Source organism: Pollicipes pollicipes, unplaced genomic scaffold (genome assembly GCF_011947565.3).
Source record: "Pollicipes pollicipes isolate AB1234 unplaced genomic scaffold, Ppol_2.1 Scaffold_5724;HRSCAF=6776_pilon_pilon_pilon, whole genome shotgun sequence".
NCBI classification, from domain to species: domain Eukaryota; kingdom Metazoa; phylum Arthropoda; class Thecostraca; order Pollicipedomorpha; family Pollicipedidae; genus Pollicipes; species Pollicipes pollicipes.
Genome location: NW_023596746.1, coordinates 21,193,239 through 21,219,848, shown reverse-complemented (window position 1 = coordinate 21,219,848; position 26,610 = coordinate 21,193,239). Strand labels below are relative to the sequence as shown.

General features: G+C 57.9%; 1 protein-coding gene across 1 annotated transcript; it reads left to right on the top strand.

Annotated features, from left to right (window-relative positions):
* Positions 1-26,592, top strand: LOC119102801 (uncharacterized; the record flags this gene model as incomplete). Its single annotated transcript, XM_037226254.1, has 16 exons — positions 1-217; positions 14,916-15,926; positions 16,692-16,757; positions 17,096-17,221; positions 17,694-17,696; positions 17,899-17,932; positions 18,398-18,534; positions 19,008-19,135; positions 19,462-19,717; positions 20,069-20,177; positions 21,666-21,773; positions 22,338-22,463; positions 22,816-23,002; positions 23,871-24,185; positions 25,337-25,442; positions 26,522-26,592. Coding segments are annotated over exons 1-16 (2,868 nt in total), but the record flags the coding sequence as incomplete, so codon positions are not given.
* Between the last annotated feature and the right edge of the window lie 18 nt (positions 26,593-26,610).

The following is a 26,610-nucleotide window of genomic DNA, read 5'->3' as shown; positions in this document are numbered from 1 at the left end:
GGTGGAGCGGTGCGCGGCGCGCGGCGGCCATGGACGCGCACGGCGCCTCGTGACGCGCGACGAGACGCTACGGCCGCCGACAGTGCCGTGCAGTGGAGAGACGGACGGGCAGGGCCGACACCCGGGACAGCCATGGAAGGCGGACGGCCGGGACGCTGCCGGCGGAGGCGACCACCGCAGACGCTGCTGCTCTGTCTCGCGCTGCTGCTGGCTTCCGGTGAGTGCTGCACTGCGTGCCACCGGTCCCGCTGTCAGAGGGACCGCCATGGCTCCGGGTGCTCGCCAGCAGGACGGCGCTCTGCCGCGCTGAAACACACGGGAACAGCTCTCTTCCTCCCCCAGAGTTGCTGATGTGCTAACCTCCAACGTTTGAGCATAAAGCAGGTCAGAGGTCCGGCTTCGTAGAGTTTCCGGGTGAGGTCCAGTCTTCCGTTCCGGTTTTGGGGTACATTTGTCCATGCAGCGTGCGCTGAGAAAGTTAACTGGTTTAGCAAAACCACTGCAAAGTGTCGTGACTGTGTTGCATGCTGAGTTTTCTGCCCAAAACATGAACATGACCACGCCAATATGCCAAAGCGCAGGTGTGAAGGCGACCTTGCTAACTTTCATTGAAATTACTACGTTTTAAGTATTTTATCATGGGTAATGCTTGTTCGGAGAGCTTTACCAGACCAGTATTTCTCATCTTCCCCAACCGTGTCTGGTAACGCGCAAGAGACCACAGACTACAGCGCATCGCGGCCAGTGCAAGCCCGCATAATCAATAGCGCGTTAGCACGGGGCACAACAGTTCAGCTGGCTGGCGGCCGGGCAGCTGCTCTGTATTGGGGAGCCGGCTCACGGCCGCCGGGGCCATTGTGGGCCGTCCGCTCTCAGTCCGTCGCCGGGCGAGGAGAAACCTGGCCGGGCCGGGCCGGACCGCTGACCTCAATACGGCCCGGCGCCGCCAGATTGGCGACCGGAGCCACGAAGGTCGGCCCTGGCCGCGCAGCGTGACCTGTGGCAGCGTGCGGGCTGGACGCGCCCACAGAACGTACACTGCGGCGCGTGGACGCTGTGGAGATGACCGCTCGCGCGTGACGTACTCTGATGGACGGTGCAGGACGTGCGGACTTCCCGCTGCGAGGTGTGACCTGCAGGACGCTGCGATGCTGATCGCGCCTGCACAGTGTGACCTGTGATGGTGATATGCGGGCTTACGCGATGAGATAGAGCGGACCGAAGGAACTTGCGACAATAGCGGTGCCTTCCCCTGACACGGAGTGACCTGAGGGACACTGCGGCAATAACGGCGCCTACCCGTTGGCAATGGAGGATTTACTGGGCGCTGTGGTACCAGTCGCTCCTGTCCCGCCTCACCTGAGTCTTGCAGACCACTGAGGCTAAGCACTCCCAGAAGCTGGCACATCCGCGATTTGTCGCACTGCTGCATCGCTGTTTTCGTGGGTAACTGCACAGCTGCGCTTTATTGGTTAATTGCGAAACGTTGTCAACCGCTTTGGGACCAGCATTTACGCGTTTTATTGGATCGAAGTTCCCGCCGCCAACGCATGTCTGTTAAGAATTAAATCTATTCTATTAACTCCTTGAGATAAACTGACTGATAGAAGCTAACTTTGATTTCATCAATAAATATCAGCATTGATAAACAAATACAGCATTAGCTCGTGCATACTAAATGTTTCTTTTCTTGGTCTAATCTATTTTCCGTTACTTAGTGTTTCTAAGAATGTTCTGTTCTGTGCTGTTGATTTCAAGCATCGTGTTTTTTGTCTTAGTTTCAAAACAAGGACGGATATGTTTTAGCTCACTCCTCTAGTAGTTACGTTACTCAATTATTTGTTCCACTGGAAACCCCTTCCTTACAAGAGAACGTCAAAGCTTTTCTGTAAAGACGTGACAAAACCTTCATAACATCAAAAGCACGGGGGATTTCCAGCTTTCCCGAGCCACGTATCAGGGCGCGTTTTGGGCCAATCACATCACCAGTCACTCGGACCCAGATGCTGTAAAACAGGTGAAGAGAGGGGGGGGGGGGGGGTACGTGACAAATACAACTGCTGTTTGTTGCTTGGTACCAGTGTGGGAACACAACTCTCTCGTCACCCCTCGAACAACCTTCAGTCACGATCCAGGAGTGCCATCTCCGGAAATACGTGCCACTTCTTACAGCACGAGCTCGTCACGGACACCATGCACTCGCACGCGGTTTACGAGGCGGCACCACAAACACTTTCAGCCGTCGAAAAAACTCCCCTCTGATCACGGGCCAGCGAGAGGGAACGGCGAGATGCGGCTCTGGCTGCCGCATTTCTTGCATGCGTCGTCACCCGCGATCCTGACGCCAACGTTGAACACCTCAGGCGGCGCGGCCAATGCTCCCCAGACTTGCTTCAGCATTAAAGCGGCGATGCGCGTTCGCGGTATCCACCACCAGAGCCTGTTGATACGTTTGTGTGATGCGTTTAGTTCTCACTACCTTATGTGGAGCGTTGCAGTCACCATAGCAGGTGACCGCTTCGCATTTATGTCTCTCGGCTACGCTGGAGCCCGCGGGACTAGGCACGCCCGTAAATGTAATTAGCGGCGAAATTCATGCTCTTGAGTGTAAATTCTTGGTTTACTTCTTGTTGCGTATATGCCACATGGCACGCATCCTTTCAAAGCTATCTTGATGCGTTGCATTGCATCGGACACACATATGACGAAACACTATAAAAGTGCACAGAATTTGGAGACAGCGTGGGCATATCGCAAGTATGGAACGACGCAGCCACACTCACTCTTCACCTGAGGTAGACTCATCTGACCCCCGAAAACGCTTGCGAGCAAACATTCATATATCAAACAATGACCAAACTCGGCCACCTCACTTCGAACCGCTGGCAGCAGCTTTCGCGCCGTGTCTTCAGAGGCACCGGTGTCTATTGGCCCATAGCGGACACACGTTCCGGAGATCACCTTGCTGAGAGCTTTCTAAGTGTCTAATTGCGACACGCTTTTAATCTGTTGATTGCAGTCCGCGACATTATGCATGGTTTACGACAAGCAGAAGTGCCATCACTTGTGTGACAATGCGTCTATTGTAATGCATACACCACGGAGACACAGGTCAGCAGAACATTGAAAAACGACGAGCATCTCAACGCTTCGCTTCGGTTCGAAAACAGTGCTTTAGTGGGTGATCCAGTCCATACTTGAGTGGGTGATGTTTTTGACTTGCTCATTGCCACTCGCCACCACAGGCTTGATGTTCAAACTTGCTGATATTTGAAAGTCGCTCATTCCCTGCTGTCCCCCGGCCTTTGTACCCCTGAACTGGTCTCTCCCGGTGGAGAGCCATGTCCCCCGGGCCTGGCAGACCGCGTGTCCTGGCGCCCGTGCTGACGCGCGCGCCCATGGGCGGTGGCCGCCTTTCGGCCGGGCCGGCTGCTGGTCGGTGACGGGAACGCGGCCTGATGTCATACCTGACAGCGCCATCAGCTGTCGGCCGTCGGCGGCGGCAGCAGCGGCGGCGCCGCGTGCCGGACCGCGGCAGCCGCCGCCGGCCGGGGTTCTCACGTAACTCCTGGCTTTCTGCGCTCCGCCCTCCCCACAATGCCGCGTGAAAGCGGCCGCCGTTCCGAGGATGACACTGCCGCAGCGACGGCGGCAGGGCCGGCATCGCTGCGGTGGCCGGTCGTCACACAGTACGCCGCCCCCTCGGAATTGTGCCGGCGGCGAGGCGAGCGATGTCGCCGATTTCATCGATTGAATTCACGCAGGCAGCAGAAACTCCGCTGAAACACTTCCCACCAGAGGCCCGACACTGCGCGCATGTAAGACGCCGCGGCCACGCGAGACCGCGATGAGCTGACCACACCCGATCTTCGGCCAGCGCCTCGCGCCGCCTCCTCGGGCGTGATCGAGGCCCGGCCCGGCCGCGGCCGCGCGTGGCCCGCTTGTTTGTCTCACGCCGCCGCCGGCGCGTTGGCCACGGTCCACATTCCGAGCGGCGGCCGCGGTGCGGCGCCGGCGCCAGCCGATGGGTCCGGCGCGCGGGTCCGGCGCTGCCGTCGCCGCCGGCGCTGTAGCCACGGCTGCCACGGCAGGGCCGTTGACGCTGTGTGAGCCGGTGTCGCAGCGGGGTTACTGGGGCGGCAGGCACGCCGGGGCGCGAGCCGGACGTGCCGGCAGCGAGTGTCGGGGGAGCGAGGCAGACCCCCTGGGACGCGGGGGCGGGACCGGAGCCCGGCGTGAACAGTAAACAGCAGCCAGTGGGGTGCTGTGTGTAGGCTGAGGGAAGGACTGAGTCAATGACCCGGGCATGTCCAGCCGATGTCGGCTGACGCTAGCTGAAGAATTTCACTGGAATTGTTTTGAGTTAGTTTCCTGCATGTCACCTGAGAATTTCCTGAAAACCTTAATGGAACACAGTCCCATCGGTGCCATTAACATCATGTTGTCCGGAATGGCTGGCTGGTCAAGCATTACTAACACCCCTTTATTCAACCTACCAGCCTGTGGCATACGACCAGCACCAGAAAGACTGCATCTGAACACAACGAAAAGCTGTCGCGCTGCTTGGGCGAGAATTTCAAGATAACCGGTAGTCTAGCCGTGCTTAATTCACGTTTCAGTTCACCGTCACACTTTCCTTTAGCAGTAACTGCTTCATTTTGGGGGCAATCTTCGCTTTACTGTCAGCTTCGTAGCGTAGCATGTAGACTGGACTGGACTGGAGTGAGGACTAAGCTGTTCCTGACCTCTGTAACCGGTCTCGCAACCAGCCGCCGGCGACCAACGCCAGTCACCACAGGTGTTCGCCGACGTACTGTACACGTACACCGGGTGTCGGTGACACCAGGTGACCCCGCCCAGTTCCAGAGGCTTCAATCAAAGGTCATCGGCCCCGCAGTGAGCGACGTCACTCGGGACTCCTCCAGGCCCTCTCCCGACCTCACGTGGGCCTCGGTCAATGCCTTACCTTGCTGCCGTACTCCATCGGGAATCGCAGCTGCTGACCATAACCTGGTAACATAGCCAGTGCTACAGGCGCAGCAAAGCTACGGTGGCCGACCGCAGCGTACGTAGAATTTCGTAAGGGGTGGATGGGGGCGGGGATGGGGATACAACTTAAATGCTTTCGCTGAAAGCCCAGTTAAGCGCGCCACAGAGTGCGACATTCATTTCATGGCGTAAAACAGAATTACGTGTTCTCGATTTACTTGTCTTTATATGTCCACCACGAACCAATTAATATTTACTCAGGCAGACATATCGATAAAAGTGATGCATTTAATAAGGAAAGGGGCTGGGGCAGGGGGTGGGCACACCACGGGACCACTATGTGCATACGCCCCTGGTAACCCGTAGTGTTTCGGCGCCCGTAATACACTAGAATTCTTTTTTCTGGTGAGAAAAAATGGGTCAGCATGATCCCTTCAGCGCTTACAACACCTAGTCATCAATCGTTTGGTCGACGTCTTGACCGTAAGTGTTGAGTGAATCCAAGGCTCATCAGATACAGTTCGTGGGCCTCTAAAATCAAAACACTCGTCCCTCTATCAATATGCATGAGTTTGGCCAGCACTTTGTTACGGAAAATAAATAGGGTATTGTGTTAAACAACGATCATCGACCAGGGAGGTAGTTGCCTGTCGAAGACCTGGGTGTTATGAACTATAAACTCATTGCTAGATGACTTGGCCTCCATTTCTGAATAGATCATGGAGCTGTGAGCTATGATATATGGCCAATACAGCAAATAATATAACACACTTACATATGAACACCGGATAGTTAACAAACATGCTGCGACTGTTCGTAATAACTTTGACATAAACAGGTCCATCTATTTGCATCTGGCAGGTCCTTTGTTCAGAGCAACAGCAAATCACTGAGCCATCGCACGATTGAGCCATGGCTCAATCATCATAACATGCCTATGCGCACCTGCGATGTCGGAATTTCCGGAAGGGCTGTGGAACAGCCAAACCATATTTCTGTACAATTATCCACATCTGACCGACGCAGGGCTGCCATTCCATACGATACATGCCTGATGACGTGTAGGTGACAGCATCACATCATGCACCTGGGCGCGAGCGGAAGTGATGGGTTCTATAGTGACACGGATGACACTTAATGCATGTTAACTAGGCATACATCAAATATGTCTTCTGCTGCTCACCAGAGAGGCACGAACACACTTCGTTGAGACAGGCATCTGGAAAACCAGATTGTCCTGATTCCATCAACTTTAAGCTGAGCCGCATGGGATGAAGAGAAGCTAAGGAAAACAAAAAACCTGATTCCATCGACTTTAAGCTGAGCCGCATGGGATGAAGAGAAGCTACGGAAAACAAAAAGAAACTGATTCCATCCACTTTAAGCTGAACGGCATAGGATGAAGAGAAGCTACGGAAAGCAAAACAAAAACAACCTGATTCCATCGAATTTAAGCTGAACCACATAGGATGAAGAGAAGCCACGGACAATAACTCGGAGACCAACGCACTTAAACTGGCACCTCCTGCTTTCATGACGTTACAGCTTCCGTGAGACGTTCGTTACCTACATTAAGCTGACGTAACATGTAACGCTCGTTGCACTGCTAAGGAGTCTGCAATTTCAGCTTACCTGGTATGCTGCTCGTTTATATTAATAATCTTAAACTGTTTAAGGCTGGTATGCAAGACGGAGGGGCTCTGGGGTGAAAGCTTGGCAAGTCCAATGCATTGCCTTTTAATCTTTGACATGCAAAGCGGATATGTGTTTGGTATGCAATGTCCGCACCGGCAGCTCTATCGGCTAGCACGCCTGTCTCCGTGTTGACCCACCGTGGCAGGGTGGGCTAGAGACGCATTGCAAGATTAGGAGTCACCTCTGACTAAGATGGCCTGCGATCCGTGACAGTGGGCGTGCTTAACGTAAGTCGGATAATGCCAAACTTTACGGTACGTTGGACGCTCACCACAAAACTCCGCGGCTGACACGGCATTTCACGATGGTGTGGTCAGAGCTCACGCAACGAGCAGTGCTTATCGTGCGCTCTGATTTCACTAAATAAGCAAATTTTGATATCAAAATGTGAATTTTTACGATTTATGCGCATGTATTCACCTGCCTGAATGCATCGTAGCGTGAGTGTTACTGGAAAGCGATCATCAGGTGCGACTTCCCTCGCCTTCGTGCACATTGTAAGGAGTTCGGGAGAATCCGACGGCAACGTAGGCAAGACCGACGGGCGAGCTGCACTCTAAAAAGTCATGAGTATATGCTCACAGGATCTGGAACTAACGTCCACGTTTAATTTTTGAGTGTGTGGTGTCATTTTGTTGTGACAAGAGAATGCGTGATGATTGAATACTACCTGCCATGAGCTTGCAAAACCATTTTGTCGTGAATCCATCAACAAGCTTAAGTCACCAAATGCAGCAGGCGCCAAAGTAAAGAACTGATTTTGTTATAAAACTTTGGGTTGTGGCGCGAAATGGATGCCAACACCTTAGGCTGGGGTTATCCGCCCTTGCAATTAAACCATCGCAACTTATGACGCACACCATGGCTTGTAAATGAGCTTCAGTCATAGAGACGCATTTAAAACCATGTAACAGGGCGGGAACCAACAATTCCATAGTTGCGATCAACATGCGTCATTTGATCCGACATAGGACAACCCTACACCTAGTTTATGACAATGGGTGTCTTGAAAATTTGATCATAGGTCTAAAAAAATTTGGATTATTTAGTTATTTGATCTCAATTCGTTTTGACCACGGAAACATAGACATAGTTATGATTTTATAAACAGGCGTTCTGTCTCTGCTGCATGTCCCCGCTGCGGTAGCATGCATGCTTGCTCTTCCATCTAAATACAGTCCTTAGCAGATGTAATATAAGCTGTCTGTGAGTCAACGCCCACACGCTGTCTTGGAAGAGTGAGAGATAAAGATGTTTTCATTGTATTGACCATCGGGATTCTACCCACCAGTTGGAAAGCGGTCAACACTTCCGCTGCTGCCTTGTTCGAGCCCACTCACTGCTCTAGCGTGCTTCATTCCCGGTATGCAACGGGATGAGGTTTCCAACGGAGAGGATGCTTCCCGCCGTCAGGAAGTAGCACCGTTCATCTCATCCTGGCCTGTAAACCACTGTGAACGGGTCACATCAGACGGGACAGGCAGCGAAATCACGGAGTGTGACCAAACAGATGGAAATCGCGCCGACGCTAATTGGTCCACCGGGCGAGCACATGGTACGCTTCATTGGCCAAGTATCCCAGAGCTGCTGTGAACTTCCTCACAGGTCCAGATCAGCAAACAGCAACTCGCTATGGGCTTACTCACAGGTCCAGATCAGCAGAGGATAGCTCGCCATGGACCACCTGACAGGTAGAGATCAGCAAACGACTGCTCGCCATGGACTTACAGGTCCAAGTCAGCAAACAATAGCTCACCATGCCTCACTGGTCCAAATCAGCAAACCGGTGCCCGCCATGAACTACCTCACAGGCCCAGATCAGCCAACAAGGGCTCCCATTTTATTCGTCATTTTTTTGCTACGCATGCCATGGTCATCACACGTATCACAACATTTTTTGTTCCAGCGTTTCTCGGTTTATTCAGTCGTGACGTACAGCAATGAGTGCAAATTAAAAGTACTGACATAAACCAATTTGTCCTTAAAGTACAATCTTGAGCGTTGCAGCTGAGCACGGGGCAATAGTTTTCTTAGCTTCTTTGAGCTTACGATGCCATCTCATGTTCTTCATTTTACAGTTGCATTATGGTCACAGCGAGGCGCCCGTTGACGTGGAAGGGGAATGAAATGACGGGAAAAGCCATTCGTAGAAATCTGCGATGAAAATAGCTGATGCAGAACATTGTGCTAGCTTTTTTCTGATGAAGAGAAATCTATCCCAGTACGGATTCTCCTTCCCGCAAACAATATTTTGCCCGCAAGGTCGCTGATAGCAGGCAGGAGAAGCAATCTTACTCCCGATCGCTTATCGCCCAGGATGACTGTACTGTGTAGACATCAGCAGCATTATCGAACGGGGTCAGGACATCGTCAGCTGACTAATGTTGATTGTGATGGGGTCACGAGGGAGGAGTCGGGAGGAGGCGTTCCGCGGGTCACGAGGGAGGAGTCGGGAGGAGGCGTTCCGCGGGTCACGAGGGAGGAGTCGGGAGGAGGCGTTCCGCGGGTCACGAGGGAGGAGTCGAGGGGAGGCGTTCCGCGGGTCACGAGGGAGGAGTCGAGAGGAGGCGTTCCGCAGGTCAGACGCCACTGACGGGGCCGCAAGTGGGTCAGCCCGTTCCGATGACGCGGCAGCGAGCGGGCGTCAACATGACGCCGACCCCTCGGACAGCCCCGGCGTTCTCTTCCCAGCCAAGGAAGGTCTCATGAGGGCCGCGTGTTGGGACCAGACCCGACGGCTGCCATCCAGCCGCTCCTGGCGCGGGCCCCAGTCACTCCCGCGGGGCCCGAGCGCCGCCCGCGACCGGCGGGGAGCAAAACCGACGGTCAGCAGCCGCAGCGACCCGACCGGAACCCGTGCCGTCTGCACGGTACCGGTCCCGACACGGGGTCGAGCGGTCACCGGACAGGAGGGAGCGCCTTCACTCCGCCTATGAATCAGTCATGAGCCGTGTGCTGGTCCGAATGCAGGACAAATGCCGGCACGCGCAGATGTGGGAGGTTTACCGGCATGCAAGCGTCAGCTGTGGTGGGAAATGGGCCTACATAATGGTGTTGCTGCTTCGGTCACGCCCACGCTCAGCCTAGGAAGTCACACAAAGTGGTAAATGCAATAGTTTCCACAAATGCAGGCTAATTATCTGTCTGGTCGCATTACGCTGCGTCAGTGGTAGGCGCTAGGCACGATGGTCCGTTTGCAATCAGCATGCAACGACACTGCTGAACCCACCGACGCTTGGCATTCGGTTTCCCCTCGGCTTACCCGGTGGATGCGGCGCTCAGCAGGCGCCGAGCGGGCGGTGCCGTAGGTGGCGCCGCCGGCGCCGGCGTGCGGGGGTGCGGCGGCAACCTCGAGGTCAGCTGACGGCCGCCGACCCGGACCGTTACTGAGTCACACTGTGTGACCCAGAAAGTGCCGCCGCCGCCGCCGTCGGGTCGCAGGAAGCGCGGCCGGCTGCCGCCGCGCGCCAGTGAAAGTTGGCGGCGGTGTGGGGAGCCCACCGAGGCTCGCGCCGCCGACGTGCCGGCCGGAGCCCCGCTGGCCACGGCGCCGGCCGTGTTCCGGCTGTTGATCCAGACGTGAGTGATGAAGAAAGGAACTGTGTGGCGGAAGGAGACCACGCAGACCGGGATTCATGCCAAGCGAGTTATAATGTCCGGCAGCTGACTCGGGCGGGCAGATTAATGATGGAAACAACCGGTTTTATCACACGATCATTAAAGCGCTTTCATACAATTACGGTATCGTGCATATGCTCTCAAACCTTATACTGGGATGTAAACGGGCCAAAGATGCCTGTGAAATGAGTAATGTTTTTTTACCAGAGACCATGCGCTGGCACCCGAGGAATGCGCACATTTCGTCACCGGCGGGTCACGCTCGGCACGGCGTTGGTGCGACTTCCGCGCATGCGCACCGCTGGGCTGCTCAGGGACGCGTGGTCTGCCGTCCAGGACTATTCACCCCGCCTGGCTTGCCTGTGGCATTCCCTGATGACACCAGCTCTTCTGCTCTCCGGTGGCTGAATGATGCGACGCTTCGGGAAAATTTGAAACGTGATTACTGAATGGCGCGATCCAGAATAGTTATTTCTTATCTAACTTCCGTTAATCTAACACTGCCATTCCTCGGATTTGTCGAGCAGAAACCATAATCAGCGGTTAAATGACAACCGCGGTCTTACATGTTGACTCACCGAGTCGTTCCTGCGGCGTGGACCACGGGTCCGGTATGGTCCGGTCTGATGTGGTCGGCTCTGGTGTGGTCCGGTCTAATGCGGTCTGGCTTTCGTGTGGTCCGGTCTGGTGTGGTCCAGTCTGGTTAGGCACGGCGGGGTCTAACGGCTGTTATGAGCCAGACGGCTTCATTCGGGCATGAGGTCTGAAAAAGCAAGAGGTAAAAAAAAAACAACGACGATGACCAGAGGCGTAAAGCTCTGATGGAAGGCAAGCTTTAATTACAGCTTTCACAAACACCTAATAGTCATTTGGGACTACCGCGAAACAAAAAGATCATGCCCTTACCATTTATCAGAGATGACGCTCCAGTGAATCGAGTCTATCTTATCCAGCGTTCCATCTTGGTCTAGCATATCTTCCTTTGTACATGGTGAGCCTTGTGCAGGCGAACGGACATCGCGCGTGACGCTTGTAGAGGAAACTCAAAAGCCTTATACACTGGACTATTCTATCGATGCCATCAATGTCAATACACCACATACGGTGATTTGGATGTAGACTAAGGACAACTTATATAACTTTTAGATCACATCTTGTAAGCATCTTAGCTAGAAACAGGTCAATTGGGCTCGAGTTCATGATGTATCGCTGAGGATTAGAACAAACATGTGAAACACAAAAAATCGGGTCCATACGCGTACATGACGCGACCAGAACACCAAGGGTAAAAGTCGCAGTTTCGCTTTATGAGACTGGCTAGTGGTGAGTGCACTTGCCCCCCGCCACGCCCACGCCGCAGCTGGCTCAGAGTGTGGAGTGGCGGGGCCTTGTGCGGTCCCTCCAGCGTGTGACCCACATAGTCGGGGCGGCGTGGTCGAGAGGCCGCCGCGCCTGGCCAGCCTCCACTCCGGCCAGCTGGGGCGTGGTGCTGACGCGCTCGGCTCGTCGCGCCTGAGTGTAAGTGGTCCCGGTTAAGGGCCCGGTCCCAGAAGAGGCTGTAGCTCCTCTCCGCCACTGGACTGGTGGAGGGGGCCTGGGTAAGGGAGGGGTTCGATGAAGGGTGAATGAAACTTGGGGCTGCTTATCTTGGCGGAGGGTGCGTGGTTTCTAATGAACGGTGCTTGGTCCTGATCGAATTAATAGTATTGACAGTGATAACGATACAGGTGAAGTCACGCATTGAATAAATCCCATCGTCGTCTTACTTGACGTGACCAAAACACCAAGGGTAAACGGGGTAAGTACAGACCCTGCGTTCCAACCAAGTGATCCGCTACATGACGTTTGCTTCTCCTTTGTGCTGTGGTTTTTGACTCAGTGGGTGCTGGTGAGTCGGGTGCTGACGCGGTGGGTGCAGCATCGGCGGATGCTGCTGCGGCGGATACTGCCGCGGTGGGTGCTGGCGCGGTGGGTGCTAGTGTAGCGGGTGCTGCCGCGATGGTTACCGTCGCGGCGTGTGCTGCTGCAATGGCTGGTGTCGCGGCGGGTGCTAGTGTGGCGGGTGCTGTCGCGGCGGGTGCTGCCGCGATGGCTGCTGTCGTGATGGGTGCTGCCGCGGTATGTGCTGGCGCCGAGTGTGATGCCGCAGCGGATACTGCCGCGATGGATGTTGCCGCGGCGGATGCTGGCGCGGGTGGGTGCTGCCGCGGGCGGGTGCTGGCGCGGGCGGGTGCTGGCGCGGGCGGGTGCTGGCGCGATGCCGGAATCGCCCTGTCACGATCACAGGTGGCAGGCAGTGTGCCGTGCGACTCGTCGTGACCGTTTGCCACGGTCCGCGCGTGTTTTCTCTGCTGGTGCTAGCAGAGCAGACGGCGTTCCGCCCCGCCGCTGGAGCAGCTACAGAAACAGACCATCCTTCGGCTCTCCCCGGCCGCCCACAGCCAGGTCGGTAGACAGACAGGAAATCCGTCAATGCTGCCCGGTGGAGCGGATAGCGGAACGACAGGGGTGACAGGAGAGATCAGCACAGGCACGCAGAGAGCAGGGGACAGGAAGAGCCGCCGTGAACACTTAATTGCTCCAAATAAAGGCTTCAGAAGCGGCGTTTTAAAGGAACAAGATGAGAAAGAGAGAGCGAGAGCCATGAAGAGACAACGAAAGAGAAAGATTAAAGAAAAAGGAGAGGGCAGAGGCAGAGCGAGAGAGAGGAAGAGAGAGAGAGAGAGAGGGAGAAGGGGAGAGAGGAGAATAAAAAGAGAGAGTGGGAGAGGAGGACGCACGACTGTGGGAGCCGCGGTCGGTGCGTGTCTCGTCCGTTACCTGTCACTGAGCTCCGACGGTCCGGCGCGGTAGGCACATGGGAATGGGACCGGCTGGCCCGCTGCTGCCAGCCTAAATGGAACGCCGGGTGCGGCCGGCCGGCAGCGCCCCAAAATGGAGCGGCGCTGCCCACTGCCCACCACCCACTACCCGGCGCTGAAACGAATGGGTAATGGTGGCACGAGCCTGCTCCATTTGTTTAGCGGTCGAGGCGCCGAATGACTGAGTGGCAGAATTCCATCACGCTGGATTGATGCCGGAAATGTGGAGCTCAGGCAGTCATAGCGGATGGTGAAGAGAGAGCATATCAGAGTGGTACTTAGCTTGTTATGATATTTGTTAGAGAGAAATATGCATGCGAATCACCTACATGCTATTGCTATCCATCATTCTCGGGCGATCGATCCAGTTGAGGCATGTGGTTGGCGACAGACTCCGATCAGGAATCCACCACAATGTCAGCATTTACAATGGAATGAAATCACAAACCTCGTTTGTTGCTACAGCAAGAACTCAGTCATGGGATACCACGAGATGACATTTAACATAAGCCGAGCGCTTAAGTTGATCAACAAAAACAGAATCATTATGTCCACACGTCTCGCTCTGAAACTGCCCGGGTTGACGCGCATGGTCCGCAGAGCTTCGATACTTCACACAGTGTCCGTGTAGGCTCGCCAACGTGCTACGATGGCTGCGTCCGGTCTCTTGACGAGCGACGGAGCAGCCTTCGCTCCTGCCGCCCGGCTAGACTCAGGATCAGTCGTGGCCGTCAGTCGTCAGTCGTCAGCCATCAGTCGTCAGTCGTCAAGATGTTGCGATTATGGTCTGGTGCCGCCTCTCCATCGCTTGTGACGCCCAGTGCGGTGTTTGGCGCGCCCCCAGCGCGGTGGTCGGTGCGCGCCCAGCGCGGCGGTCAGTGCGCGCCCAGTGCGGTGGTCGCCTCGCCGCCTCCCGTCCGGCCCTCTCAGCCACGCCCGACCGCCGGCCGGCGTCAGCTGGTCACAGCCACTAACGGGGCCTGTCATTAGTACTGCAGCGGCGGCGGCGGCGGCAGCAGCCGCCTCACGCACAGAGCGCCGCCCGCGCGCCGCCCTGTCCTGGCCGCCGTCGGGACGGCCGGCTCACGGCCAGTGCCTGTCGCTCATGCTGCGCTGCCGGCGCGACTGGGCACGGGCCCTGGGCCTGCGCCGGCGGGCGTTCCGGCGCCCCCGGAACAGCAGCGGACGTGCCGAGAATGGGAGGCGTGCCGGCGCCGCAGGCCGGCGGACGCGTGCAGCAGCAGTTGTGTGCTATTGTGCGTTAACGTCGCCAGCGACCTCGATAGCCGAACAAAAACACATCACCGTTCCGACTGCCGGGGCTCTTTCAAAAGGTCGCCGACGGGTGGAAGTGGCTGGCACACAGAACGCCGCATGACATGTGGCTGGGTTCACACCGTACAAAGGCTGGGGCATTGTGAGCTCTGGAGCACTGGTCTACACGTAACCACAAGCTGACCTGCTCCTTTTGTTGAGGGCTCGCGGTCGGCCTCGAATGTGTTTGTATGACAGAAACCATAAGCGTGACCAAGTGTGTCATCCTAGAAAAAAGCAAGGGGATGAACGCGACGCGCAGCTGAAAACATGTGCCACACTGGGTTCGGAACAGCGCCATGGCTTGTAATCACGATCCAGGTTTATTGCGCATAAATCATAAATCCGTGTGAGACCATCTTGTGAATGGAAGTCTCCTTATTGATGGTAAACACCGGTTAGCTTCAAGCGTGACAAGGATTAATGTTTCCGTTTCAGGTGCCTTGGAGGCGACTGAACTGGCCCTGAGCTCCGGGGCCACGACTGCGCTCCATGCTCCGGACAGGTCACCCCCAAGTCCGAGCGTCTCGTCCGATCACATCGAGCGGCGAGGCTCCTCCAGTGGCGGTGGAGTGCACAGACGATCAGCCGTCAGAGCCAACAGTGCGGACGCAGCGGAGAGCGGTGCGACGACAGCGGTGCTCGCGGTGAATAGTGGCGGCACCAGGGGCGTGGCACCGCCGTCAGCTGAATTGGCTGTGATGTGGGGCGGTGAGACCGCCGAAGGTCTGGCACCGCGGGCGTCGGCAGAGGTCAGGCGCGCAGAGGTCAGGTCGGCAGAGGTCAGGTCTGCGGAGGGACTCCACGCGGAGTCACTGGCGCTCGCGACCGCGGCCGCGGCCGACGCGTCCGAGCCGGTCCAGGTGACGTCCGGCCGGCTGCTGCCGCTCGTGCCCGTCTCGCTGGTGATACCCTCGGCGCGGGTGCAGCGGTCGGTGACGCCCACCGAGAACCAGCCTTCCGAGACCTCGCCCCGCCAGACGCGCGAGGCAACCGTCATCGCGCCGCCGCCTGGCGGCCGCCAGAGCCCATCGCCCTGGGAGCCGCGCGCCAGCTTCTCGTCGCAGGACGCGGCCGGTGAGCGGCGCGATGGCCGCGCCGGCAAGCCGGACGTCAACAGCGTGCTCAACAGCATCATCAGCTTGCTGGGCGACAACGTGCGGCTGGTGGGTCCGCCGGCCGACCGCGCGCCCAACCGAGGCCCGAACAGGCAGCGGCCGCGACCGCGACCGCCCGGCAACCGACCTGTGGCGCCCACGCGCATCAACAACCGCGGTCCGCCGCAGTTTGTGGCTGTAAAGAACCGGCCGGCGGTGCGGCCGTACCCGAGCCACCTGCCGCCGCCGCTGCGGCCGCAGCCCCGCCCGCGGCCCCAGCCGCAGCAGCGGCCGCCCATCGCGCCGTACGCCAACGGCGTTCCGCTGCCCGAGCAGCTGGTGCCGCTGCGAGGCGAGGCCACGCCCACCACGCCGGCGCCGCCCATTCGGCAGACCGTCGTCACCGACGTGGACCAGCTGCCAGCTAGCGAGCGGCCGCAGGCGACAGCGACGGTCGCACCGACGGTCACGGCCAGCGCCGAGACGGTGGCCACGGCGGCGCCTGCGCCGAGTTCGCCGCCGCCGCCGCCGCCGCCGCCACTGCCGCCGCAAGTCACAACGACGGAGACGACGTCGGCGACGGAAGCTTCGACGGAGAGCGGGACGAGTGGAGATGAGAGCGGGGAGAGTGACGTGGTGACCGCCACAACATTGAATGAGGAGACGACGACGGAGACGGCCGAGTCGTCGGTGACCGACCGGCCGTCGCAGCCGACGACGACGGACGCGCCCCGCTCGGAGACCACGACAGAGGCGCGAGAGACCACGACCTCCGAGCCCCCGACCAAACCCGTGGGCCCCTCCACCGCCGACCCGCCGCCGCCGCCGCCCACGCGAGAGGTCCAGCAGTGGGTGGAGATCCCAAGCACGCCGCATGAGCCGCTCTCGTCGTCCGAGAGCCCGGCCGCCGGACTGGGCGGTCCGCCGCCGGCACCGGCCGCCACGCCGCCGCTGCGGCCCTCCGTTCGGCCGCTGTCGGTGTTCTCCGGTCGGCCGGGGTCGGTGGTGGACGCCACGCGGCCCCGGCCGCCGCCGCACCGGCCGCCCGGCAGACCCCAGGTCATCCAGGCGCAGCGGGTTGGCGAAGTGTTTGACATCACCGTGTCGGCGGCCCAAGGGTTCGGCGGCGGCCGCCGACCGCCCCCGCCGCAGACGCCCTCCGGACAGCCCTACGTCTTCCCAGGTACTGGCGGCTGATCATCACCAGGCTTACATAGACTCGGTCCAAATGCTCAGCGGATAAAGTGTTTGGTCTTGTTGACAGTTTGCAAGGGATTGGTAAACACAGAGACTGGTCCGTCTATCTGTAAATGTAGGCTGTAAATGTCATCTGGTTCGCACTGAAGGGATCTTGGTTGGCTAAGTCTCGGCAATCGCACGTAAATATGTGCTACGCACCTCACGAAACCATGCATCTCTTCAGAAGTTGGCTTGCCTTGCATAATGTAGTACAGACGGTATCCACTTTAGTTTAGGAAGCCTCTTTCTAAAGCTCACGAGGTGCACACCTTCCACGCGCAGTGGATATCAACCAGCTGCGCAGGCCAGGAGACATCATTACCGAGCCAGACGCCGTCAACAACGTGGTCTCCATCGACGGTCGGCGCACCTACTTTGACCTGGCGCCCACCGACGCCACCAAGGCAGGCGGGGCCTACCAGGTCAGACTCGCCGCATGACTCGCTGCGTGTTGCGAAAGCATGCTCTGGAATGTCCAGGCCATGTCGACCGATGAAGATATTCCGTGCCCCTGTTATGTACCACTGCGTTTACTTCGGCACCGTGACGCTCCGAAAGGTCAGGAATGTTCAAATCACCGTGCATGACGAGAGGTCTCATTATTTTGAAGTACTTTATTTAAAAGATGCATTCCGTTCTGCCTGCACGGATGCATGTTAGCTTAGAAAACAGGCTTATATAAACAGACTTATTGGCTTATGATATGGACGCCCAATCCGCCTCGTAAACTATGTCTACTCGTAATTCCTAACCCCGCCCGCAAGATTCGGCTATGTTTTTTGCTTGCTGTGGCTCGTACTTAGCCGCTTTCTATCGAGCAAGGCTTCATTACGGGATCGTTCACGGTCACTAAGCGCTGACGTGTCCGTGTGCCCGGCAGACGGTGGGTGCAGGTCTCGGCCCAGTGGGTCAGGCGCCGTCCAGCCGACCCTCACGCCCGACGCGGCGGCCCGCCCAACCCACCCCGCCGCCCAGCCGCCAGCGGCCCCAGCGGCCCCAGCGGCCCCAGCGACCTCAGCGGCCCCAGCGACCCCAGCGACCCCAGCGGCCTCAGCGGCCTCAGCAGGCGGCGTCGATGTACGCCGGCCAGCGCCGCAGGCCGTCACCGCCGCCCATCCGGTGAGAGACCGGCGAAACATTGCCGGAGTGGGCCTCAACACTACCGGCCAGAGGGTCTTGTCGATTCAGCATTGGATGCGCATTTGCATGAACGGAATATTTACACATTCTAGTGGCTGTTATTGCACCTATCGTGCTGCTCCATGATTTTTGGAGCGTGGGAAAATATGACTATGAGTTGAGAGGGGATGCGTGATAAATTGACGTAAATGTTAATATGCAGAGATGAGGACGTGGCTTAGCTCCGTTTAGAGGATAGGCGAACAGGTGATCATGTAATCAAAACACTGCGCCTACCAGCTCATCATATGTCTTTAGCCGACTGGGTGCTATGATAAATACATTCATTTCATTTGTGTCAGTACGACGTTGACCTAGCTTATGTTACATGACTCACTCTTATCATCACGTCACTGGCGTTTCGAACTTTCTTTCCTTCAAAACGTGCCACGTACTCCTCCTCAGGATCGACACGTGTATCGTGGGCGACGACAGCACGTGCAAGCGCGAGTACAACGAGCGGTGCCGGACGGAGGACGGCGTCTCGTCGTGCCTCTGCCGGCCCGGCTACAACCGGCTGCGGCCTCGCACGGCCTGCAAACGTGAGTGCCCCGCCCGGCTGAGGCCGCCCGCCCACGAGGGCACACGCCCACGGAGGCCGTCAGACAGCCAGCTCCTCCACCTACCGTCGAAAGCAGCGACGAGTTTGGGCTGGGTGACAGTGGTGGGAAGGGGCTTACACGGCGTCCGTGTTGTCCATTCGGCTGCCTTCTCGCTTTGTGGAGTTGGCGACTTCCAGGTTATTATGTGCGCTGAGGTGGTGCTCGGGACGACCGGTGGGTGGAGTGGCGGGTCTGTTACAAGACGAAACCGACTTTCAAGCTGGTGCGATTGTTTGTGACGTTGGAGGGTCCATGACGGATGTAAGTATTATCATTTCTGTACAAATTTGATGGCATCAAAACGTCGCATGGCGAGATTGACGCACTGGCGACTAAGCGTATTCCAGTGTTGCGCTGTACTGTTGTGTTGGTATCGCACTGTGTGATGACGCCGGCGCCCCTGTCACCGGCAGGTGTGGTGTCGGTGGTGATGTCGGTGAAGGTGGACGGCGTCGGAGACCAGCGCCTCTCCTGGGACTCGTCGCTGGCCGACCCGGACTCCGAGGTCTTCCAGCAGCTGGCCTGGGACGCTCAGCACGCCGTGCGTACAGAGGCTTATGGCTGATGCACTGAAGTACCTGCGTATACCCCATGACCTGACCTGACCTGATCTGACATGCCAACTTCAGGCTGTGACAGAGGCTGCCAGCTCAGCCCCGCCGACTACGAACTCTGAGAAAATCTCCTTTCGACTCCCCACCAAAACACCAATATGAGGAAACCTCGAGCCTTCAGCACGGGTGCCCAAGCCCATGTCGCAATAAAACCTAGTTCTCCCTAACACATGAGGGCGGCCAGCGCATGGCATGTCTTTCAACAGCTTGGCGTCGCGTGACATGACGTGGCGTCTCCCTTCCCCGCACGCAGATTGGCTCGGCCATGTCCGGCACCACCATGCGCGACATCTACATGGGGAACCGGGTAAGCGCGTTCTACCCGCTGTCCGGCGGCGTGGTACTGAACACGACGGTCAGCCTGCTGGACACGGCGCAGACGCGGCGGCGCCAGGTCAAAGACGAACTGCAGCGTCAGATGGTGCGTGCCATCAAGGCCAGCGACAACAACATCGGCGACTCGACTCTCTTTGTCGAGGGCCCGCTCAACCCAGTGCCCGGCGTACAAGGTGAGGGCAGGGGGGGGGGGGACCGTTTGGCAGGGGTTTGCCGGTAGTGAAGGATGCAGCTGTTTGATAGGAGTTCGGGGTCTGGGGTCTTTACTTTGCTTAATTATGCGATCTGTGAGGAGTCAACTACGGAATGGTTTTAGAAGGTGCCGGTGGATCTCTGATCTGTTTTCACTCCGTTGCTACCTCGTCGCCACAGCATTTTGTCTCAAAGTTATCCACAGTTTGTTTTACTATTTTCGTTGGCATGGTTAGCATACAAGGAAATAAACCAAAATTGCACCTATGCAATCCAGACGCAACTCTGCTCTGATCACCAGCGTGTGAACTCGGCGTCCCCTTAATCCACAGACCTGAACGAGTGCAGCGATCCTGACCAGCACGACTGCGACGAGCACGCCGAGTGTAGCAACGTGTTCGGCAGCTTCCTCTGTCGCTGTCAGCCCGGATACGACGATAGGTGAGGGTAGCGCGCACTTGGAGGCCGGGCTGGAACGCCCCGGCAGCGGCCGGCCGGGAGCAAGGCTGGGTGTCCTGGAATCTCTCGCGTCAGCACGGGCAGTGTTTTCTGGACGCTACCCCCGCCACCCTCAAGCGGGCGACGTGGGCAACTCCAAGTATCCACAGAATGTTTATGTGACTTAAGCCGTAATTGGTCCAGGGAGTCATCGTTATCCAGTGAGCCAAGTCTTCCTAATCTTGTGCCCAAAGAAGGAGAACGCGGAATGGGAGCAGCCTCGAGTTTGTGCTGGTCATCTGGCTTGTCAAGTACCGGTCTGGGATTACATTCTGTGATTGGCCGATACATTTGTGCGGGAATGTGACTTTCCAAAACGAAGAGATGCCCGATGATAAATCGCCAGCATGAGTGCGTTCCACGCCCACTGGCGTTGGAGACCGCAGTGCCATTGGAGACCGCAGTGCCATTGGAGACCGCAATGCCATTGGAGATCACAGTGCCATTTGAGACCGCAGTGCCACTGGAGACCGCAGTGCCATTGGAGACCGCAGTGCCATTAGAGACCGCAGTGCCAATGGAGACCGCAGTGCCATTGGAGACCGCAGTGCCATTAGAGACCGCAGTGCCAATGGAGACCGCAGTGCCATTGGAGACCGCAGTCCCATTGGGGACCGCAGTGCCATTGGAGACCGCAGTGCCATTAGCGACCCAGTGCCAATGGAGACCGCAGTGCCATTGGAGACCGCAGTCCCATTGGGGACCGCAGTGCCATTGCAGACCGCAGTGCCATTGGAGACCGCAGTGCCATTAGCGACCCCAGTGCCAATGGAGACCGCAGTGCCATTGGAGACCGCAGTCCCATTGGGGAGCGCAGTGCCATTGGAGACCGCAGTGCCAATGGAGACCACAGTGCCATTGAGGAACGATGGCATTTACGGGTCGTGCGCCGAGAATGAATGATTCCTGATGGCGCCGCGCCCCGCTGGCGCTGACTCAGCCGTGACGGCGGCCGTGTCGCAAACGGCGACGGGTGGCACGTGCGGCCACAGGCATGTCGCGTGGCGTGACGCCGCCAGGGGCCCGGCAGACAGCCAGGTCAGCGGGCCGTGCCAGCGCGCCGCTGACGACATCAGCCGACAGACGAGTGAAGGCACACGCCAGAATAGCAGAGAATGACGAATGCACGCAGTGCCGGCAGAGAGGGGAAGGTTTTGCACGCTAAAACGCTCTGAGATGGTCTCACATGCGCTCAAAAGAAATGTTGCGATGCAGTCTCGTACGCGCTGTTTCGATTATAGCAGTGGTTGATAAGCGTAGCACCTGTGTCGTGCTGTTGGCGTATATTGTTGTTAAACCGAGACCGCTCATCGATTCAAACTGAACTAAAACATATTTTGACACAAAGATTCTCAGTGATGCCCAATTCACAGTATCCGCGTCTGGTACACGGGCCTGGCATGACGCCGTGTGACTGATGTCGGGCGGCAGGTACCGCAGCGACGTGCAGAGGGCCGGCCGGTACTGCGACTCGTGCACTGACGACTACTGCAGCGACCGCGGCACCTGCCAGATCTACGACGGGGAGAAGACCTGCCTGTGAGTGACGCCAAGTCCAGTCTCGCCGCGCTGTGTTGCGCTGTGTTGTGCTGTGTTGTGTCACGGCTTTGGAGCCCCGTTGGCTGCCCATCGGCTGCTATGTTGAAGCGCAGAGGCTGGCGCGGGTGTACAGGGCAGTTGGACTAGCTTAGTCGCGTGCTATCTGCCCCCCTCCCTCCCCCACTTTACGACATCAGTAGTGATGTAGTCGGAAGAACATATGCTGCTGTTGATGAGCTGCCACTTCAGCGTATGATTTTGGCCGTGCAATCCTTGCACTCTCTTTCCCTGCCGAGGGCAAAAACAGAGGGGCGTAGTTGCCCGAAGCTCAGTTACCAGTGAACCAAGCGTGTTGAATTGGGGGCACACGTCCGACTGACTGCGGCGGCCGCTCGTCGATTTTCCCATTCATCCATCGGCCGCACCATTCATCCTTCGGGTGCACCATTCACCCATCGGCTGCACCATTTCCGGTTTTCAAGAAATCCTGCACGTCGGAGCGTCCACCGAAACGTGCTGGCGGACAGCCTTGGCGGCCGTAGTAGTTACCATTTTCCTCGACAGATGTCGCGGCTCGTACTACGGCGCGCGTTGTGACGTGGACGGCGAGGTGCTGGGCGCGGCGCTGGGCGCCACAGCCGCAGCCGCCCTCGTTATCGTGGCCACCTTCATCTGCCTCTGCAAATGGAGGTAACCGTCCGGCGGCCGGCGGAGTCCAGGCTCTGGCGCCGGCCACGGGGAGGCCCCGTCACCGCCGGGTCGGTTCGAACTAACCCCGCGATCGGGACAAATGGCGACAAGTCACTTCCCTGAACGTCGTGGGATGAGAACTTACGTCATCATCGTATAGAAAGAACCCAGACGGTCTGTTTGCATGGTCAGGCTGGTCTCATGGCGATACGGTCCGTGCTGTAGTGCCATGGAGACCGTTATTGTCTGCACTTGCCATCTAGTCATTCATTGAGACACAGCTAGCTCACATGGACCAAACTCCACTAGTACATCTCAACGACACCCTGCTGACCTGTCTCGTCTCCGGCAGCAAACGCTGGCACCGCGGCCAGGGCCACAACAAGGTCGAGATGGGCACGCTGGGCGCCGCCAGCGGCTACTCCTTCATGAAGCCGTCGGCGGCGGCCGCGGCGCACGCCAACTTTGCCCTCTCGATGGAGGAGCGCATGCGCTGGGCGCAGATGGCTGAGGCGATGGGCCACCAGAATCTGTACGCGGTGAGTGGCGCCGTCAAGTGCGGCCTCCGATGGCCGTTATTGGCAGGCGGCACCGCCGACGGTCCGTTGTTGGCAGCTGCTCCGCAGAGGTGACAGAGGCAGGCGAGACGCGGCGGGGCAGCGTGGCGGGAGCTGTAGACACGACTGGACTGCACTAGACTAGACTGGACTGACCACAGATTCACGACTCACTTCTGCACCTGACCACCATGTGTAGCTTGAGTTTGTGGCGGCCGCGCCGTCTTGTGCTTTACCGCAGTCGTTTTCACACCACAGCTCCTCAAACCAGGCAGAAACAATGGCCAAGATGTCTTACAAAAGGACTGAGGCTTATGGTTTTCTGTACCTCATACTCTTTTCGGTGGAACCAAGACGAATGCATTCTAGTTTGCTTTTGCTGTGGACTGCGAAATTGCTTTGCCATGGCTTTCGCAACTCATCTAATACTGAGAGGAGAGCACAACAAATAAAAGTCCTCTTCCCGACCAACAACTAGCAAACTACGTGGCCCAGCAAGTTTTTTCAAAATATTGTTGAAGGTTGCGCGCATTGGGATCTTTTGCCTGCACCTTTATGACTTTGACTGCCATCCGACCACAGGGTTCATCAAACACCAGATCGCCAAGTCCAATTGACTTTACTCTCGGTGTGAAAACGGCTGCTATGTGTTGTAGCTCGTGTCGCTCTAACACCTGGACTGCTCTTCTGTGTGTATCGCTTCTTTCTGACGCCTATTAACACTTCGTAGACCTTCAGTACCTATCTCACCGCTGTCTATAGCCACTCACCAGCTTACCTCACCGCTTCAGCGGCGCCTGTGGACGCGACCGACGGACACTGCCTAACGACGGACCTCTGACGTTCGCAGGTCCCCATGTACGCCTCCCACCCAGCGCTGAACCGCTCCGGCACCGTGCACTCCTCTATGCCACGCCACCCGCCCGGGGCCGTGCACCTCTCGCTGGCGCGCAGCCGCGCGGGTGCCGTTCACTCCTCCCTAGACTACATCCTGACCCCAGTGGTGGCGGCGCCGCGCTCTCGACACGGATCGGGCGGCGGCGCCTTCTCCCGCACCCTCTCCCTGCCTCCCCAGCAGCGGGTGGCCTCGCCCAAGGCCGGCCCCTGGTGGCTGCCCGCCCGCCTCCGGGCCAGCAAGAAGACGCTGTCCAGGAGCGGCGAAAAAGTTAGTAGCCGGCGCGACCCGGGCGGCTGGTTCCCCTCCGCTAACACTAGACCTAGAAGCGCGGCGGGCGCCGCGTGTCGCCAGCCGCTCTCGCTCGACAGCGGAGTGAATGCGGCGCTATGGAGCGGAGCGATGACCGTTCGGCCTCGCTCGCGCCCCGGCCGCGGCGCGCCCCGGCCGCGGACGCGGCACCGCCGGCCGCCGCGCGACCGAGAACCGAACATCCGCGGACAAGTTAGTACTGCATGTACGGCCCGCTGTGAGCACCACCGCACGCACGGGCACACACCGGGGCTGACGGCCGGTCGAGGCCGCGGGACGTTGCCGAGCTGGAACCGCGGAGCGCTCACAGGAGCGGCATGGACGGCCTGCTGCCACCAGGAGAGCTTGCAGCTTCCACCAGGAGAGCTTGCGGCTTCCACCGGGAGAGCGTGCGGCTGTCAGCAGGAGCCCGAGGCGTCGCGGCTGGCGCGGCTGGTTTGCGTCGGCGTGCGCGTTAATTCGAACAATTTAAGTGCACGCAATGGGTCAAAGAGTTTATCAGGTAAACCACATTGTTTGAGATACGGACCCAGCATAATCAACTTCAAAATATGACTAACTGCATCATGGCTATTCACAACACTGAAGAGGCGATGAATGGCATGCCAATATGACGGTAATGTGGCGGCGTCTGCATATCACTCGCCATCTACATGGTGGACAAACGTGTGCAGATTTGCTGAAGTGGTTATGTGGCCTTCATGACGTTTTTCCACTACACTTTACCTGCGCACTGGCCATTGTGCATCACGCGTATATCGTAATTGTGTTTATTGCTGGCAATATGCTCTATGGTTTTTGTTGTACAGTTGCACGGCATCACGGAAAGAAATCACCGGCTTGCAAATGTCTGTTGTTAAGGCGCAATCATTTGAGTAATATTAACAACACGTCTTGAATGGATGGTGGCCAGCAAAAAGTTGTTCAGTGTGAACGGGCACCCACTCAGTGATAAACGGACGAATATCTAACCACACCTAATCTATTCCCTACCCGCTACAGCTGTCGTACCCATGTGTCGGTGCGTGGCGCTGCCAGCCGCGGCCCGGGTCCCAGCCGGCCGTCACACCCGCCTCCCGCTGTCGGCTGACGTTCCGCCTGCCCCGCAGCCGGAGCCGCTGTACGGGGCCGGAGGGGTGCCGCTATACGCCTCGCAGCCCAACCTACAGGGCACCATGGCGGACGGGCCGGCCAGCCTCAACCTCACGAGGAACGGTGGGTGACGCGTCGGGCAGTGACGGCCTGCCAGCCTCAACCTCACGAGGAACGGTGGGTGACGCGTCAGGCGGTGACGGCCGGCCAGCCTCAACCTCACGAGGAACGGTGGGTGACGCGTCGGGCAGTGACGGCCGGCCAGCCTCAACCTCACGAGGAACGGTGGGTGACGCGTCGGGCAGTGACGGCCGGCCAGCCTGAACCTCACGAGGAACGGTGGGTGACGCGTCAGGCAGTGACGGATCGCGGCCGGATGTCTGTCCCGCAACTAGTCGTTGGCGCGTCTCCCTTCACTCGTCTGCGGGACCTGAGGCACGGGAGAACTGGGAGGCCCACTCGTTAGTCATCAGGAATGGGATATGACGTCGATGGGACGATGGGATGTGACGTCGACGGGACGACGGGATGTGACGTCTCTGCATCGCCGTCTCAACTCATGGCGCCGCGGTTCGTATCGGTCACGCATCGGTCCTGCAGTACTCGGCTGACAATGCCTATGGTATCGTCGACCCTTCATGATTGCGTTGCATGCAGGCTGTGAAAGGCTCGGACGCAGCATTCATCAGCCGGTGTGAAGCGTCCTGAATGAGCCGGTCTGGCCTAGACGCTTTACCCGTGCGACGGTTATGAAGCCATCTGTGGGCGGAAATGGTCGTTTGTGGAGTACTCTCACCCTAAACGCTCCATCGGGGCGGGTCTCGGACCAATTTGCAATGCATGAGGCCGAGCGCTTAGATAGACGACTCGCCCTTATCTGGGCGATGGGCTTCCTGATGGTCTTTCGGGTCAGAACATGCCCCCGCTGTCTCGGTATGCTGACCATTGGCCGCGGCTTGATTAGCATCCGATGACCTGTCTCAGGTACATGTGCTCTGTAGTGGAAAATGCACGCAATCTGTACTGCAGCATTTTAGGTTTTCGTTCCTAAAAATTAAAAGTGTAGGTACCAGCTGTTACTTATATCTGCCACATGACGATGATAACGTCGGCGTCCGTGTCGGCCGCCACATGTGAATACTAGTCGCCCTGCCCAGCCGTTGGTGCGACCCGGCCCTGACCGGCAGCGCCGTCTGCCTCAGGTCGGCCGGCGTTCGCGGCGCAGGCCATGCGCTGCATGACGCCGGTGTACAGCGGCGGGGAGCGGCTGGCGCCGGGCCGGGCCGGCCGC